The sequence below is a fragment of the Drosophila simulans genome, chromosome 3L (genome assembly GCF_016746395.2).
Source record: "Drosophila simulans strain w501 chromosome 3L, Prin_Dsim_3.1, whole genome shotgun sequence".
In the NCBI taxonomy this organism is placed as follows: Eukaryota; Metazoa; Arthropoda; class Insecta; order Diptera; family Drosophilidae; genus Drosophila; species Drosophila simulans.
This window is the reverse complement of record NC_052522.2, coordinates 4,228,479-4,244,220: the sequence shown is the minus strand read 5'-3', so window position 1 is coordinate 4,244,220 and position 15,742 is coordinate 4,228,479. Positions and strand designations below refer to the sequence as shown.

The 15,742-nt window shown below is 47.0% G+C and overlaps 8 protein-coding genes across 12 annotated transcripts; 3 read left to right on the top strand and 5 right to left on the bottom strand.

Annotated features, from left to right (window-relative positions):
* Positions 1-75: 75 nt before the first annotated feature.
* On the bottom strand, positions 76-1,037 carry LOC6736765 (adrenodoxin-like protein 2, mitochondrial). Its single transcript, XM_002083585.4, has 2 exons — positions 767-1,037; positions 76-678 (listed from the first exon to the last, which is right to left on the bottom strand). Exons 1-2 carry the CDS (start codon positions 883-885, stop codon positions 339-341), a joined length of 459 nt encoding a protein of 152 aa, XP_002083621.2. The 5' UTR covers positions 886-1,037; the 3' UTR covers positions 76-338.
* A 213-nt stretch (positions 1,038-1,250) lies between these two features.
* On the top strand, positions 1,251-2,301 carry LOC6736764 (transmembrane protein 50A). The gene is made up of 4 exons (XM_002083584.4): positions 1,251-1,439; positions 1,500-1,634; positions 1,693-1,822; positions 1,886-2,301. Exons 1-4 carry the CDS (start codon positions 1,356-1,358, stop codon positions 1,993-1,995), a joined length of 459 nt encoding a protein of 152 aa, XP_002083620.1. The 5' UTR covers positions 1,251-1,355; the 3' UTR covers positions 1,996-2,301.
* LOC6736763 (chitooligosaccharidolytic beta-N-acetylglucosaminidase) lies at positions 2,290-4,892 on the bottom strand. 3 transcript variants are annotated; one of them, XM_016170845.3, is made up of 4 exons: positions 4,830-4,892; positions 4,335-4,456; positions 3,627-4,261; positions 2,290-3,546 (listed from the first exon to the last, which is right to left on the bottom strand). In XM_016170845.3, the coding sequence occupies exons 2-4, from the start codon at positions 4,409-4,411 to the stop codon at positions 2,438-2,440; spliced, it is 1,821 nt and encodes a 606-aa protein (XP_016030387.1). In that variant the 5' UTR covers positions 4,412-4,456; positions 4,830-4,892; the 3' UTR covers positions 2,290-2,437. The 3 variants fall into 3 exon arrangements, with proteins under 3 accessions (XP_016030387.1, XP_039149400.1, XP_044779008.1); XM_039293466.2 differs by lacking the exon at positions 4,830-4,892 and having other exon boundaries at positions 2,290-2,394; positions 2,457-3,546; positions 4,335-4,555; XM_044923073.1 differs by lacking the exon at positions 4,830-4,892 and having other exon boundaries at positions 4,335-4,553.
* A 286-nt stretch (positions 4,893-5,178) lies between these two features.
* LOC6736762 (general transcription factor IIE subunit 2) lies at positions 5,179-6,643 on the bottom strand. 2 transcript variants are annotated; one of them, XM_016170842.2, is made up of 6 exons: positions 6,503-6,643; positions 6,324-6,433; positions 6,147-6,251; positions 5,909-6,071; positions 5,558-5,848; positions 5,179-5,497 (listed from the first exon to the last, which is right to left on the bottom strand). In XM_016170842.2, exons 2-6 carry the CDS (start codon positions 6,383-6,385, stop codon positions 5,240-5,242), a joined length of 879 nt encoding a protein of 292 aa, XP_016030384.1. In that variant the 5' UTR covers positions 6,386-6,433; positions 6,503-6,643; the 3' UTR covers positions 5,179-5,239. The 2 variants fall into 2 exon arrangements, with proteins under 2 accessions (XP_016030384.1, XP_002083618.1); XM_002083582.3 differs by lacking the exon at positions 6,503-6,643 and having other exon boundaries at positions 6,324-6,496.
* Positions 6,644-6,700: 57 nt separating this feature from the next.
* Positions 6,701-9,747, bottom strand: LOC6736761 (RNA-binding protein 45). 2 transcript variants are annotated; one of them, XM_016170840.3, is made up of 9 exons: positions 9,305-9,747; positions 9,049-9,243; positions 8,600-8,985; positions 8,473-8,536; positions 8,317-8,414; positions 8,058-8,164; positions 7,820-7,990; positions 7,669-7,742; positions 6,701-7,394 (listed from the first exon to the last, which is right to left on the bottom strand). In XM_016170840.3, exons 1-8 carry the CDS (start codon positions 9,622-9,624, stop codon positions 7,671-7,673), a joined length of 1,413 nt encoding a protein of 470 aa, XP_016030382.1. In that variant the 5' UTR covers positions 9,625-9,747; the 3' UTR covers positions 6,701-7,394; positions 7,669-7,670. The 2 variants fall into 2 exon arrangements, with proteins under 2 accessions (XP_016030382.1, XP_002083617.1); XM_002083581.4 differs by having other exon boundaries at positions 6,701-7,742.
* A 94-nt stretch (positions 9,748-9,841) lies between these two features.
* Positions 9,842-10,664, top strand: LOC6736760 (protein twisted gastrulation). The gene has a single exon (XM_002083580.4). It carries the CDS (start codon positions 10,130-10,132, stop codon positions 10,538-10,540), a length of 411 nt encoding a protein of 136 aa, XP_002083616.2. The 5' UTR covers positions 9,842-10,129; the 3' UTR covers positions 10,541-10,664.
* Positions 10,665-10,767: 103 nt separating this feature from the next.
* LOC6736759 (ribosome biogenesis protein BRX1 homolog) lies at positions 10,768-12,131 on the top strand. The gene is made up of 2 exons (XM_002083579.4): positions 10,768-11,006; positions 11,069-12,131. The coding sequence occupies exons 1-2, from the start codon at positions 10,887-10,889 to the stop codon at positions 12,017-12,019; spliced, it is 1,071 nt and encodes a 356-aa protein (XP_002083615.2). The 5' UTR covers positions 10,768-10,886; the 3' UTR covers positions 12,020-12,131.
* On the bottom strand, positions 11,997-15,682 carry LOC6736758 (choline transporter-like 1). Its single transcript, XM_002083578.4, has 9 exons — positions 15,392-15,682; positions 14,510-14,886; positions 14,288-14,442; positions 14,003-14,232; positions 13,646-13,946; positions 13,076-13,355; positions 12,847-13,009; positions 12,563-12,784; positions 11,997-12,505 (listed from the first exon to the last, which is right to left on the bottom strand). The coding sequence occupies exons 1-9, from the start codon at positions 15,506-15,508 to the stop codon at positions 12,275-12,277; spliced, it is 2,076 nt and encodes a 691-aa protein (XP_002083614.2). The 5' UTR covers positions 15,509-15,682; the 3' UTR covers positions 11,997-12,274.
* Between the last annotated feature and the right edge of the window lie 60 nt (positions 15,683-15,742).

Sequence of the window (15,742 nt, the reverse complement as noted above, 5' to 3'; positions counted from 1 at the left end):
GCATATATATTATTGGTTAAATATGATATCTACGCTGGATGCTTGTATCCACAGTTTCAATAAAACCAAAAGAAGTACGAAAGTACATGTAAATTTATTGCAACACACATATTTACATATTGATCTAATCCCTTTGAGCTTAAACACTTTAAAAACAACAGCGGACGCTAATCCGCACCTGGAATCGGATTTATGCGCGCATCCATTATAGCCGCCTGAGGTTCGTGTCCCTGGGACAATACATACGATTTCATTCAAAAATATTGACTACATCTAGGTTGAACTAAAGCGAATTAGCACTCAAAATTGTAACAATTGATAACAGTGGTGGTGTCTATCTACGCGGCACGTGCGTCATTGATGGTGGAGGGCACATGCACCTCCAGGCCCTCCATGTCCTTGGACAGGGTGATCTGGCAGCCCAACCGCGAGGTGTCCGTCAGTTCGTACGCCAGATCCAGCATGTCCAGCTCCTCATCACCGGGTTTGTCGGGCAACTTCTCGAAATCGCTGGTCTTGAAGATCAGGTGGCAGGTGGAGCAGGTCAGCGTGCCCTCACAGGCCCCGAAGCCATCCAGATCCACATTGTTGTTGACCACCACGTCCAGCAGGGAGTCACCCACTTTTCCGGACGTCTTAATCTTGTCCCCATTGGCACGCACGAAGGTTATGTTAACACTGCAATAGCGAGATTGGTCAATGTTTACGCTTCTCTGGCGGTGTGGAGCTAACATTGTAGTGCTCGTGGGGTGGGGGAGATACTCACACATCTTTCGTTTTCAGGGCCAATCCCGTCGAGAAAGTGCGCGTTGCGATCGGCGATCGCAAATTGAGGCTGCGTAGCGCCAATCTGGAGGCAGCTCTGCATGAGTTAATGACTAGCATTCTGGTTAGGATTCCTTCGCGATCTCTTTCTAAAACTGACCACACGCACCCACTCGTGTCGCTGCGATCGGTTGTTAAATAATAAGGAAATCAATTAAATTGTGTTAAACGTGAAGTTGTGTGTGACCGTATTGGACTTTCTGAAAAAAACGTCGTGCCTTTAACGTACTAAAAAATAACACAGCTGCATAAGCAGTATTTTTAAAATTAAACATTTGAATTTTTGCGCTAATTTTTTGCACAAAATATAAAATTAACAGAAACTTTCTGCTTATAACGGATTTAATTTGTGTTACAGCAAAAAGTATATGTTGCTGTTGCAGTTAAGGTGTGAAAACACTTAATACTAAAACAGGGTTGCGATAGACAATGAAGAAAACCTGTATTCACCTGAAGGCAGACAACCCTGTGCGTCAAAACAAGAAGATTTAAGAGTGGAATAAATTGAATTACGTTTTAAAACCTAAACAATGGGCGTGTTGGACAATATTGCGATGCACTTCACGGGGGATGCGTCCAGGAACAGGAACACTTCCATAATAGCCGGTCTTCTGGTAAGGTAACACCCGCAGACAAAGAGCCACCCGCCTGACAGTGCAACTTTTTCTCCTTAGTTTTTCGCAGGATGGTGGGTTCTAATCGATGCCATGTCCATCGACGGCAAGCACCAGATTACCACAGGACACGTCTTCATCGGCATCTTCGGCACCATCAGCTTCTGCATGGTGAACGCAGTGAAGGGAGAACATGTAACACACACTTATCATTGGGCTTTACAAGTGACTCACTTCTTTTGTTTGTGCGCAGATTTCGGATGAGAACTCATCGGAGTCCGGCGCCAGGATAGCGAAGATCTGGCTGCTTGTAGGCTTCCTAATGGGTTTTGCCTCCATCATTGCCGCCATCTGGGTGATGATCGACGACTTCATCAACAATGGTAAGAAATAAACAGAGATTTAAGGATTCCTTAGCTGAATTGCACCCACTCATCGTTTTTCAGAAAAGAAAGATGGCTGGTTTGGCGTGGCTCTGCTGATGCAAAACGTCTTCATCCTGTTCGCCAGTTTGGTCTACAAGTTCGGACGCAACGAGGAAGAGTGGAATGAGTAAAGCTTCCATTCAAAATATTGCACAAGGGAACGCTGCTTTTAGTATCTAGACTCATTACGTACATATTCAGGAGTCCAAGGAGTTTATGCTTGAGGCCGTGGACACCATCACTCGCAAAGCCTCACCCCACATTGAAGCGTAAACTGTCCAACTCTGCTACTGTTCATATTCGAAAGAATCGTCAAAGCTGTACGGATTTCCCTCATTACTTCCGACATTCTGCCGCTTTGAATCGGAATAGGGCGCAGAGCAGGGCCAATAATCTCATTTATATTTAATAAAATAAACGACAAGTCACTTGCGTAAGGCCACCTTTGAGCTGTGCTTTATTTTCAGGCAGAGAGCGTTGTGAGTAGCAACAGGACGATCAACCCAAGCCGCCCGCTGCCCCGACTACATCTACAAGGATAGCGACCGTTAAGAGGAAAGGTTTAATAGCTGGTCAAACTTGTGCATCGTACGCGTCAATGGGACACTCGTGCTCGTTTTGCAGGCACCACTGCGGCTGCATGGCCTCCGCACCCAGCCCGTTGTCCACCAGTCGCTGGCGGTGGAGCAGCAGACGTGACTCCGCCTGGCGCCAACCCTCGGCAGGATTTGACCAAAGTCGCTCGGCCAGGGCACTGGCCCTGGGCCAGAAGCGGTTGTCCAGGGTGTGCTCGTCAATCTGCTCTGACCAAATGGCTCCCTCCGCGCCCAATACATGATGCTCGTAGTCGCCGGCAATGGATTTCAAACTGTTGTCGTACACCTTCTGCCAGCCAATGTAGGGTGAGCACCAGTTGTTGCCATCGGTCACCCAACCAGCTCCGCCGCAGTCCAAGTACAGGGCATCGTAGTTCGACACAATGATCTTGTAGCCGCGCTCCAGAATCTTCTTTACCTTCGGATCTGCACCAGTGGTCCAGATCTGAATGATGTAACGCTCTGGGTTCAGATACTCGTCAATGAAGGGCTCCTCGGTGAGACCACTAGTCCACAGAATGATCGGCGTGTGCGTACCATTGGCCACCTTGTCCACGCGACCAAGAGCCTCCGTCTGGAAGTGTCCCCACAAGCGCATAAAGTCTGCGGTCTCCAGACCCCAACCCTGCTTCTTCATCCACTGCTGGATGGGCTGGCTGCTGTTCCAGCAGCTAGTGGACACTTCATCGCCACCCATATGGAAGACATCCGGGTTGAACTGATCGAACATGGTGCCGTAAATGTCCTCCAGCACATCGTACATTTCGTTCACAGTGGGATCGAGTTGGCCACACGGTGGCTCCACGCAGAAGGACTTCCATGGCTGGGCATTGAAGCAGGCGGTCATGTTCTTGTGCTGCCAGCCCTCACCCACATGGGCAGGGGCATCAAACTCTGGCATAACACGGATGCCTCGCACGCGGCCGTACTCCACAACCTCGGCCACGTCCCGACGGGTGTACACCTGGCGTTGGGAATAGGCTCCCAGCTTGTGCAACTCCGGTCGCTTCTTCACCTCCAGTGGGAAGCTGTGCGAGTCCGTGATGTGCCAGTGGAAGGTGTTCAGTTTGACCAAGGCCATGCCCTCTAAGGAGGAAAAAAGAATACTCATAGAGTCAATGTAAAACATACCCCTCCCCTGCCTCTTTCCTGAACCATTGCCTTACCCAACGTCCTCTTGATGGACTTCACAGAGTAGTAGTTACGGGAGGTGTCCAGGAGCAATCCACGCCACTTGTACAGCGGGGCATCGTTGATGGTGGCATTGGCAGTCACCTGAACCTCGCGGCGGATGTCATCGTAGACAATCAACTGGGCTAGGGTCTCCAGACCATGACGGGCTCCAAAGAAGTTGGCCGCGGTAATGTTGGCCAACACATGACCCGAAGCATCCGTATCAATGTCCAGCGTATAGCTCTCATCCGTATCCAGGGTGAGTCTGGCTGGAGTCGGCTCATCCGGAGTATTGATGTTCACAGACATACGGTAGCCACCACGAGCGAGAACCTTGCGATCTGGGATCTGGGCGTCCAGCATGTCCATGAAACGGTCTTCAGCCGCTCGCCATAGCTTCTGCTGGCGGGCAGTTCCATTGAAATTAAAGTCAATGAACGAGATGTCCACTTGGCGCATCAACGTGTCCAGACGCACAGTGCCCGTCGGTTTGGGCCACAGCGTGCCGATGGAGCTGCCGCAGAAGAGCCGGCACACGGGCAGACTGATGGCCTTGGCGTAGTTCTCCTCGCTGAGCTCCACCTTCTGGCAGAAGCCACTGCGGCACTCGTATCCGTAAACCAAGTCACTGGATGCGGGAATCAAGTCAAAGAGAAAGTCAGTGACCTAATCTATATAGCAAACGAGGTTTGATCACTCACTCCGAGCTGTGGGCCGCCAGGTGAGACACCAGGGCCAGGAGCAGGGCCACTCCAAGTGCAGTCCGCGTCCACTTCATTTCGTCAACCTCAGCACAGAAAGTCTCAAAGCCAACTGGCGAATGCTTCGGGAATGATAATTAAACAAATTGAGTATTTCAAAACAAGTTTCTGCCGCCGAGTAGAGAGCTCATTGTCCGTGCCAAAGAGTCAAGCCAAGTAAACAAAGAACCAGATTTCGTGCAAACCCACTTCTGAATACCCTATCTTTTAAATTGAACAAGTTAGATGAAGAACGATAGTTTGCAATATGACTGTCATACGTGTCGTATGAGCAATATTTTTGTCTATATTAAATATCGATCTCTTGTTGTAATCTTAATAGAGTGCAAATAGCAACACAATCTATTTTTTGATTTTTAGAGTGCAATATATAGATAATTTTCCTGATAAGCCCGCACCACGAAAAGAATGGCTAACAATAATCCACCGCCGTACCAAAATGTAGGTTATTCCAAATCGATTCCAACTGAACTTGGCTGCTGTTCAGTGCAGACTAAAGCTACGGCTTCCCTCTGTTGCCAATTTAACTGCCCACCAGCATCGATTCTGGCCCTCAAACACGCACACCACCAGCCACCAGGTGTGGAAAGCAATGGGGAATGTCAGGAAAAGATTACATAGTTTTGCTTTTTAATTATCTTTCCCTGTGCCGGTCGTCATATTTTTAAGTTCAAAGCCACAAGCAGAACAACAATCTGGTACTATAAATCTTGGGGAATGAGATTTCGGCCACAGCGGACTCTCAATTAGATTGGCAGTGGGTAAACAAATTTATAACATCCAGTTTCGAGTGTACTTAATTCCATTGAGAGTGGTTTATATTTGTATAATCTAATGTTTCTATTCTACGTTGGGTTCACACCCTTCAGCGTAAGTGTGTTATCCTCGTAGACCTCCAGAACGTCGGCCAAATGTTCGTTGTCTCTGGGCTTCTTGAACTGCCGCTTCTTGTTGGCCGCCTTCTTGCGCTTGGGAATGGCTTTCTTGAGGCCATGGTCCTGCATGGAGCGAATGCCCTGCTTCTCGAGGTACTCGTCGATCTTGGCGTCGTCCATTGCATCGACCGTCGCCGAGCGCCATAGCTTCTGGAACTCGTCGTCCACCTGAGATGGTACAATTGATTGATTAGGCTGGGATTTTTGAAGTGTGCATTTATGACCCACCGAAAAGTTAGCAGTCCTGTCGTTGTAGAACAATATCTTCTTTTTGTCAATGGGTCTAATAACAAAAAGTATTTCGGCTGATCTGTTCTTGAGCACCTTTTCGCAGTGTGGTAGAGATTCCTGGACATCGTCCAGCAAAATGCCACCCAGGCCCTTTAAATCATGTTGCTTTAGCAGGCGCATCAGCGTTTTGCCATCCTTGATCTTGTAGACTGGCTTGAAACTGAACTTGGTGCCACAGGGACTGGCTTCCACCTTGGGATTGTTGTGCAGAGCCTCGCTGGCAAGCCACTAAAATTGAGGAATATTGAGTTGATAACCTGCTAAAAATTATCATGCACTGTAGCTAACATTCTTCACGGATTGACCAATGTCCAGCTGGTTGGTCTCGTCCAGAATCTCATCGATTGTCAGGGGATGGTCGTCGCCGTCCTGGTGACGTGTGCGCATGAATTTCACAATCTTGGCCAGCACGCCAAAGCGGTACTGGGAACTGCCGGACATGGTCTTGTACCTAAGTATGGAATGCAAGGGTTCCACATGGTTAGGAACAATTTCTGGCAGTAGCAGAGGCTCTCAAGGAACTCACGTTGTGGCGTCCAGCTTGGGAGCATTGGGCGGGCGCATTTTGCGCCTGGAATCATCGCTAAGCGGCGGTGGAGCTGGTCTATCGGGCTTGGACTTCTTTTCCACGCTATTTTAAAAGGATAACATGTAATTTTCGAGAAGCAATCTTTATCAAAGGGGCCACAAGTGCGGTACTTACGTGGGCGTGGCCATCGCCCGCTTTTTGAAGGCCTCGCGTTCGCGAAGCAGTGCTGGATCCATTGCGAATGTGTTTCTTATTATTTAGCTCCACGAAAAAATAGCTTTTTGCTGCGAGAAATCAACAATTTACAAAATCTAAACAAAGCCTGCTCAGCTGTCTGTGGAACCGGAACTTACCAGGGCTGCGAAACTGAAGTTGTACATTGGTACCATTTCGGAACTGGTTCATTTAACGCCCTTCAAGAGTCCATTCGCTTTTAAAATAATATAAAAATGGAAAATTTTTATAACGAGAATTGAAAGAAAATCCATTCTTGATTTGTTGTTTTCCATTCCGCTTCCAAAGAAATCCGAATAATGGTTTAATTTTTTGGATCCATTTGTATTTGTTGTATTTATTGTTGGCCTTATACAGTAAAATATCTTTTTTTTTAAATCTAATATATGAAAAGAATAACTTTTCACGCTGTGGCTTAGCGTGTATTTAAGAGACAGAGTTGATACTCTTGAGAAATTCATTGCGCTTGAATGTATTGCTTGGCTGAATCTCGTCGGAATACGTTTGTAAGAGTTCAAGTTTCACAGAGTTCGTTTCTGTATCACGGGTAGATTCAAAAGTCCCCTAAGCGGTATGAGTACACATATATACGACATTTTGTGTATATAGTGTATATAGCAAGCATTGCAGTTTCGTTGGCTCCGTTTAAAGGTCGTATGGGTCTTTCTACGAGTGCTCTGTACGAGGCTCACTTGAGTTAGTCAATAGGTAGAGTAGTCAACGGGTGTGGTGATTTCGTTGGCCTGTTTGGTTTGTTCACCCGGGTATGGTCTTCGTTCGCCGTTTCCGTTTCCGGTCTGCGTTCTCCAGTCCCCGTGGTTCTGGTTCGGGTTCTTGTGGCATTCCGTAAAGAGAGTGTTGTTGTGGTGGTGGTTCTTGTTTGGTTATTGGTTGGTTGTTGCGTTGTTTGGTGGTTGGTGGTCAGTTCAACTGTTTTTATCGGACTGTATGCTCAAGTTAGTTACGTACTCGTACATTGCGTTCTCTGTAAGTTCTTGGTTGTCAGTGGGTCTGTGGAGATAGAAAGATAAAAAAGGGTTTGGCTTATTATGTTCGCGCTCAGTGGGCGGCATGGTTATCGTGGACATCGATGGCCAACCGGTGCACAGGGCAGGTGCAGCAGGAGGTTGGCCCAACAAAGACGCTCGGCACATTGACTTAAAACTCTAAAAGGTTTCGGTTTGGAATTTGCACAGCTACTTACCTCGGACCACGGCACACACTCAGTTCAACTATTGCTACATTAATAGATACAGGAATTATGCATACTCAACTAGCTACTTACACTCAGTTACGCCTCAAACGCTTGCGACCGCCATCATCGCCGTCGGACCCACTGCGCTCCTCAGCCTCCATGACCTGAAATAAGATAAAAATTGAAAATTGATTAGAATTGCTTGCTTGTCAGCAACAGAACACGAGTACAAGGTACAAACCTTGATTTTTGTGCCGCAAATTTCGGCTCCGTTTAGGGTGCGAATGGCCAATTGAGCACTCTCGACCTCCGCATACTTGACGTAGCCACAGTTCTTGTTTGGCAGAAGGTAGACGTCGATCAATCCCGACCAGCAAGAGAAAATGTTCTTCAATATCGAATGCGGCAAGTTCTGAGTTGATTGGAAAGAAACAACGTTTATAACTAATGCGAATTGGACACGGTACAGTGATACCTACCGCTGAGAGCACAATGAACAGTCGTTGGGCCACCTGGTCGTCCGGCGATGCCAGTGGCTGAGTTGGGGGCAGAGGCACATTGCAAATGGCATCCTTTTTGGTCCGCTCTAAAATAAAAGACCACATTAAGTATAGACATAGGAAATAGCATGCATTTAAAGCCAAGAAAGTGCTAAGAAATAAGCCAAACAAAAGCGTTTAATAAATGGCTACAGGTGATGGCGCGGCCTGTAGCCCTTGATAGGTTTAACTCGCGTACTGTCTATGAAGGATGTGTCCATGCGAGCTGAGCTCATTCCATTGACTTTGACAATGATGCGTTCGCCCATTGGGTACTCCAGGCCATGGAGTTTGTCCCTAAAGAAGAATAGTGTTTTAAAACCTGCATGAAAATGTGTTTTAGAGCTATGTTTACTTGGCATAAATTGCGGCTTCTGGGTTGTCATACACCACTAAGGCCTCATTGGTGCGCGGTCCATCTGCAAAGGGTATTGAAAGTAGTTTAAAAGGTTATTGGAACCCACACTGGGCTGGTTACTTACGTTCCCGCATGATTTGGCAGTAATCCAAGCCGGGAATGATGTCGAAGAGACGCCAGAGCTGATCCTGGTTGACGCAGTTGCTCACGTTAACCTCCAGGCAGGACGGCTGGGCCACTGGCACATTCTGCATGCGCAGGAAGGCCGCCATGTCGTTGTTCTGCGACACATTCCAGTCGTTGTTGTAGCTGCTGCTGCCGCCGCCACCGCTGCTGCTACCGCCTCCATTGAAATTGGAATTGCCACGTCCCGAGCTGCTATACAAGGGATTGTCCTCGGAGGGACGGCCGTACTGGTCTCGCTGCGTGCGCGTAGAGCCCTTTGGTTCGGCAAAGACAGCTTTATACTTGGCGGAACAGTTCTCGAAAGCCACAGCTGCATAGTAGAACCTGTGTGTTGAGATTAGATTAGTTATGGCTAGGACAATTAGCAATGCGACATTCGCCACGCACTTGGTGAAGCGGACATATCCGAAGCCCTTGGGATTGCCATTGTTCTTCTCCTTGACAATTGTGACAGATTCCACATCGCCCCACTGCGAGAATTCCTCGCGAATATCCTCCTCGGTGGCCGTTTTGGGGATGACTATGAAGAGTCTCACGTACTTCTCCTGCTCGTTCTCAGACTTATTTGAGCCCTGATTCCGACTGGAAGAAGGGTGCATGGGTTAGGTCATGCTATTGGACCAGAAATGGAAGCTAAACTCACTTGGCTGCCACAAGGACTTTAAGGGTGCGATCCATCTTGCCGATGGTCTTGCCGTTCATCTCCTCCTGCGCCTTGGCCGCATCGGATGTCTTGGAGAACTTGACGTAGGCGATTCCCTTGTTCTCCTGGGTGTGCTTGTCCTTCACCACCCAGATATCCTCGATTTCGCCGTATGGCGAGAAGGCTTCACGGAAATCCTCCTCCGTGTGCGCCTTGTTGCAAATGATGAAGAGACGCGACATCGGCGGATCGTCGTCGTTTGAGTACTCCTGGCCGCCACGTCCCCCGCCACTGCGCGATTGTGATCTATAGTCCGACATGGTTCTGATGTATCTATATTTTTCCGCTCCGTTAAAATTATTTGCACTACGACTTCTTTCGCTTTTGCCGCTTTGAGACTCAGGCGTATACACACAAGATAGTGATGTGAACTTTTCGATAGATGTCATAACAGTTCCCATGGCTGTTTCTGTGCTTCTTTCGTTGAATGAATGGCTTGTTCCGTTGAATGAACTGGTTCCTTTAATTATGAAATTTAAAAATCCATATTTCAGATGGTAATTTCAAGGAGTTACAGATCCAAACTGCATTGCAGGGATTAAAGTATAAATTCCCAAAAATAAGTGCAGAAAGGAGCATTGGGTAGGTGAATATCCTCCCAAAAGGTCCAACACCATTTAGGTAATAGTTATAAAAATAGATAACGCCCCTTAGCAGCAGCTGGTAGGTGACTTTTTACCTGAAAAATGTCACCTACCTGTGATGTAATCTCATTTAAATGCCATTTTAAATGCCAAACACTTCAGTTGCATTTTCCAATTCAACATGAAATCACTTCTGACTATCTACATTTTGCTATCCTTTGGAGAGTTAGGCCTCGCTAACATGGCACAAATGCGAAAGAAATCACACACCGAGGAATTCGAAGGAATGCCAGCTCTGTTCAGGGCCATGTCCTCTTCTCCAAACGATGGATACACCTACAATTGGAGCGTGGTCTCATTTTCAACAAATGGACAACCAGGATCCGGTATAAACTGCACCGTTTTGTATCTGGATCAGTGCACATCCTGGAATAAGTGTAGACAGACCTGCCTGAAAACCGGAGCCACCAGCTATAGGTGGTTTCATGACGGATGCTGCGAGTGTGTGGGAGAACTTTGCACGAATTATGGCGTAAATGAGAGCAGATGTCGACTATGTCCTGAACCCGGACTTGAAGATGAAGAGGATTGAAAATTACTTTGGCAAGAATATATGTTCTAATGCCAGCTAGAGGCTAATTATCGCTAGGTCAATGTAATTCCAATTTATTTTCTAGATTATGAAAACTTAAAATTCGATTTAGTTTAACAAAAATAAAAGAAACCGTAAAAAAAATATTTTACCTAATTTTTGGTGGTTTTTGATTTTAAATTACGGTATTTTCAAATACTTCCCATGAAGTGTTGGAAAATACCACTATTCGGGTGCACGTGCTGTCGCCGCCCTGGCTTTGAATGAATAGCCATCCCTGGTTGTTGTCACTCCACGTTTTGCCTTCGCACTTTTCAATTGTTTTTAATTATTTAAACTACAAAAAATGGGTCGCAAGTTCCTGAACAAGAAAAAGAAGGCCACGCCGCAGTTGGAGATAGTGCCGCTGGATGAAAATCCACCACTGCCGCCACAGAGATCCTCAGATGATGTGGTGCCCAAAAAGGCAAGAAAAGTGACTTCTCTATATCTTGAATTTCTTAACTAAAAACTGGATTTTATTTACAGGAAAAATGGGTGAACAAACAGCGCGTGCTGGTATTCTCCGCGCGCGGTATTAGCCACCGGGACCGACACTTAATGAAGGATATTAAAACCCTAATGCCGCACCACCGACCCGAATCCAAAATGGAGCGCTCCAAAACCTTGTCGGTGGTCAACGAAATGTGCGAAATGAAGCACTGCAACAAGGCGATGCTGTTCGAGGGACGCCGGAAAAGGGATCTGTACATGTGGATATCCAACACCTCGGGATCCACTGGTCCATCCGCTAAATTCCTCATCGAAAACATTCACACAATGGCCGAACTGAAGATGACGGGCAACTGCTTGCGGGGATCGCGTCCGCTGCTCTCCTTTGACTCCAAATTCGACGAGCTGCCGCACCTTAAGCTGCTCAAGGAGCTGTTCGTGCAGACCTACTCGGTGCCCAACCATCATCCCAAGAGCCAGCCCTTCGTCGATCACGTTTTCACCTTCACCTACCTGGACAAACGCATCTGGTTCAGAAATTTCCAGATTCTATCCGAGGATGGCGGTTTGTCCGAAGTCGGGCCGCGTTACGTGATGAATCCTGTGAAAATATTCGATGGTTCCTTCACTGGCAAAACCATCTGGGAGAATCCGGACTACGTGAGTCCATCCAAACAGCGTCAGGTACTCAAGAAGGCCGCCAAGGATAAGTACGTGAACCGAGTGGAGCAAAAGGTCAAGCACGAGGCCACGCGACCGATTAGAGCTTACGATGGCATGGATAACGATGAGCTATTCGAGGACGATGATCCCGTGGAGACGGCCAAGATACTGGCTGCGATAGCCAAAAAGAAGAAGGAGGAAGCCGCCAAACAGACACCCAAATCGGCGCTGACCAAGAAGATCAAGGAGAAACAACTACAGGCCGTGAAAGATGTGATTGAAAGAAAGAAGGCAAAAACCATTAAACGCGTGAAAAAGGTTTAAACACCTCATTTTACATATATTAAGATACAAAAACGATTAAACTTTATAAATACGTTTACAAACTGTGCATCCTAAGTTTGAATATATCAATAGACAAGATTACCAGTTATTATTAGTCCCACTGTTCTGCTTTGTACGTCGCGACGGAGTAATGGTATGTATATAAATATTAACATCCCAATGAGATGTGCGTTGAGTTTCGTGGGGTTCTGCGCTTGGAATACAAAAGCGAAAGCATCTAGCTGCGTCTTAGAACTACTCCGCCGACATGGGAGCCACCTCGGGATCGGACTGAGAGAGTCGGGTAATACTAAATGGCTGCTTGTTGATGGGCATCATTTGAACAACTTCGATGGGCGGCTCCTCGCCAGGCTGCAGCGGTTCCTCGCCTACCAGCTTGGCCAAGTTGCTCTGCGCCCAACGACCAGAGCGACCATTCAGGGTCTTATCCTCGCAGACGCAGAGGAATAAGGTATCGACTACCATCTATTAACGAGTCATGGGTTAGCCACAAGCTTGATCATATTGTAAGGGAACACCTACCTCAAACAGCGAGAGGATAATGTGAGCAATAAAGAAGGAGAATATGATGATGATTATGACGGGAGCCATGTAGAAATTCAGACCGGGCATATCCTTGAGCAAAACGATACCAATCAGGCCAGAGAGCGCGGCCACCACAACCTTTCCCAGGAAGAGAATGAAGTCGCCCACACTGTTAATGGTGGCCACTTGCAGGACATTCGTGGCCATGGCATTCCAAGCCTAGAAAGTAATATAAATTTGTGAATTTCGAACATTCAAAACTTGTGGGATAGTAGACTTACAATGCCAGCAGCGGGGCAGAAGTTAATGGATTCGATAGCCACCACGGTGTAGGCATTATGATTCAAGAAGCGAATGAACTTCTCGAGCAGCCAGAAGCCACAAATGCAGCACTTCAAACAGCAGGCGGCGCACTCCGATCCCTTGTCCTCGCCCTTTTTCAATCTGAAATGTCATGTTCAATTAGTAAAGAATGGGAAACGCTTGCACAGTGACGATGATTCAACTTACTTGGCGTACAAATAAGTGAGTATCAGGCGGGGAATCTTGAAAATAGTGATGACAAAGGATCCCTTGGCCACCGTACCCAAATGATACTTAACCAGTTTGCCAATCGCGTAAAAGGTCGGTGTGCTGGTCGGTTTTTGGAAGTACCAGAAGGCCACGGCTGCGGCCAAAGCGAACTGCTGGCATGCGAAAATAAACTCCACCGTCCATATAAGACCCACCACATAGATCCAGAACATGCTGCGAAGAGCTCCGGCATCGGCATATTCTACACGGGCATTTGCTGTTTAAGGAAAACATTTGGTTAATTCTATGGAATCCTAGTGCAGTAACTTAAGGAGAAATCTATTGTATATACAATTTAGATCGAAGAGTCGTGAGGAGAAAACACAGAAATATATACAAATGAGTAAAATTCTGTGCCCTTAGCAAATATCACTTACTTATTTACCAAATCACGTTATAAAATAACCACAAAATGCAAAAATATATGATTCAGATTATTTCAAATTCGTCTGCTTTGGGAAACCTGCATAGAATGGATTTACATCGCAGATATATGAGACTACTTACGTCTTAAATCATTGACGCCGGTGCTGTTGGAAACGAACAACGCGTTTGCTGGCAAAGGCTGCTGATGGGCCTTCGAGTTGTCGAACGGAGCAATGGGACTTTGTCCAGGTGAACTGGCAGTGGCCAGGCAAATGATCACTGCGACCCAAAAGCTTAAGAAGGCTATAAGCACAAGGAAGGCCAAGAGCGGAGCGATCAAAAGTCCTGGGAGATTCATCATGCACTGACCAGCTTCTTCGAAAAGCGCAGACAGGCCAGCCAATTTGTTCCTCAAGAAGTATATGACCACGATAAGGATTATCTGTAAAGGAGACACACTAAGTAACTGCCCATGAAGTATTAAATGAGCTAACAAACCATGGTTATGGTGGCCAGGACGGCCAAGGTTAAGACCGCCTGTTGGTTGCGCACAAACTCCTCCAGCATAGAGTATTGTGTGTTCACTCCAGACTTATTGCGTATGTTGTAGTAGGCATACCACAGAGCAACAGTAAGCGCCACACTGGCCACTATGACCAGAACACAGATGATCCAGGAGACGATGCGAGACAGCCAGTGCATCATGGTCACCAAAGCAATGGAAATGACTAGAGAAAAAGGATTCTTAGGAAATACTTTGGTGAAGGATGCGGAAACTCTTACGCAAAGCTAATCCACAGACCATGGCAATGATGTGCCAGGTGGAGTAGATGTCGCCAACGAACTGCTGGGCCACATCCCAGTTGTTGAGCATATCGTAGTAGTTCTGAACCTTCTCGCCCGTACCCTTGGGCACACAGCGATGTAGGACAGGCGAACTGGAAAGAAGTGATTAATGTGCGAATTAAGTTAGCATTTGATTGGGGTGATGTAATCAACACACACCTCTCATGAACGGGAAAACTGGGACAAGGGCCCAGGAAATTGAACGTTTTGGCATCGTTGCCCGCCGTAGTCAGCTGCTGCATGTTGTAGTCGTATTTGCAGAGCTGAGTGCCCGTTTGGCTGTAGTATTCCAGCAGCTCGCTGCCCTTGGTCATAGTTTTGGCGGGACATGACTTGACGCATATCTTGAGGGACTTTTTCAGCTCCTTGACATCGAAATAGAAGAGCTCCGGCTTGTCGAGCGTATTCATGCCGGACAGCGGGAATCCCTGGAACTTTTCATTGTACTTAACGCCACAGGTGTTGCCAAAGGAGTCGTAGCCATTGATGATGCGCAAGGGATTTCCATAAACGAACGAAAAGATGGCAATCACTATCTGCAATACGAAAAGGAGGCAAATTAAAGTGGATAGATCATTGTTCAGGTAGCCAACGCCCCATGACCAGCATGTCATGTCAAGGGGCATTATTATTATAATCGCTCTGGCGGACGACATACCCATGCAAATACTTGACATGGAAATGCTTTCGAGGAGTGGCGTGTCCTGCAGGACAACAGAACAGCAGAACACCGGTTATCGATTCGCTTCGCAAGGGATTTACATATATGTGGGCTTACACAATGTCGGACAAACCCTGACTGTTAAATCATCGCATTCATTAGAGGAATTAACAATTCCGCACATGAGCTATTCAGCGATGACGACATGAATGAGACATTTTCAAGTAACAAGTAGCCGCTTTCCGCCCGCAAAAACCGCTCACACACACTGCGAAGCAGACAGACGCGCTGCGCAGATGAATGTCTCAGCTTTCACTTTCCCGGTACAAACTTCGGCTGTATACATCTCTAAATAGGGCGAAATCTTTTTCATTTCTTACCAAAAACAGCCAGAATATAATGTAAATGGCCAGCCAGCAGGTGTCCGTGCAGGACCGGTATTTGGGCCTATTGTTTTGCGCCTCCCCCTCGCCGTCCTTGCTCTCCGCACAGCCCATTTTGCACTAAGGTATGCTGCTTGGTAATTAGCGGGGCTACTTCCTCTTATCACTTTGCACTTATATCTATTCCTTGAGTATGTTGAGCCACTTGTTTGTTCTATTTTGATTCAATTCACAACCGACGAAACAACAACAACAACGCCTAAATCCTCAATGCTCAGGTGTGACCAAAAGGTGCGCGGAAAATAAGACCAGGTATCTGCGGCCTACGAAAAATACTAAGATAGCGGT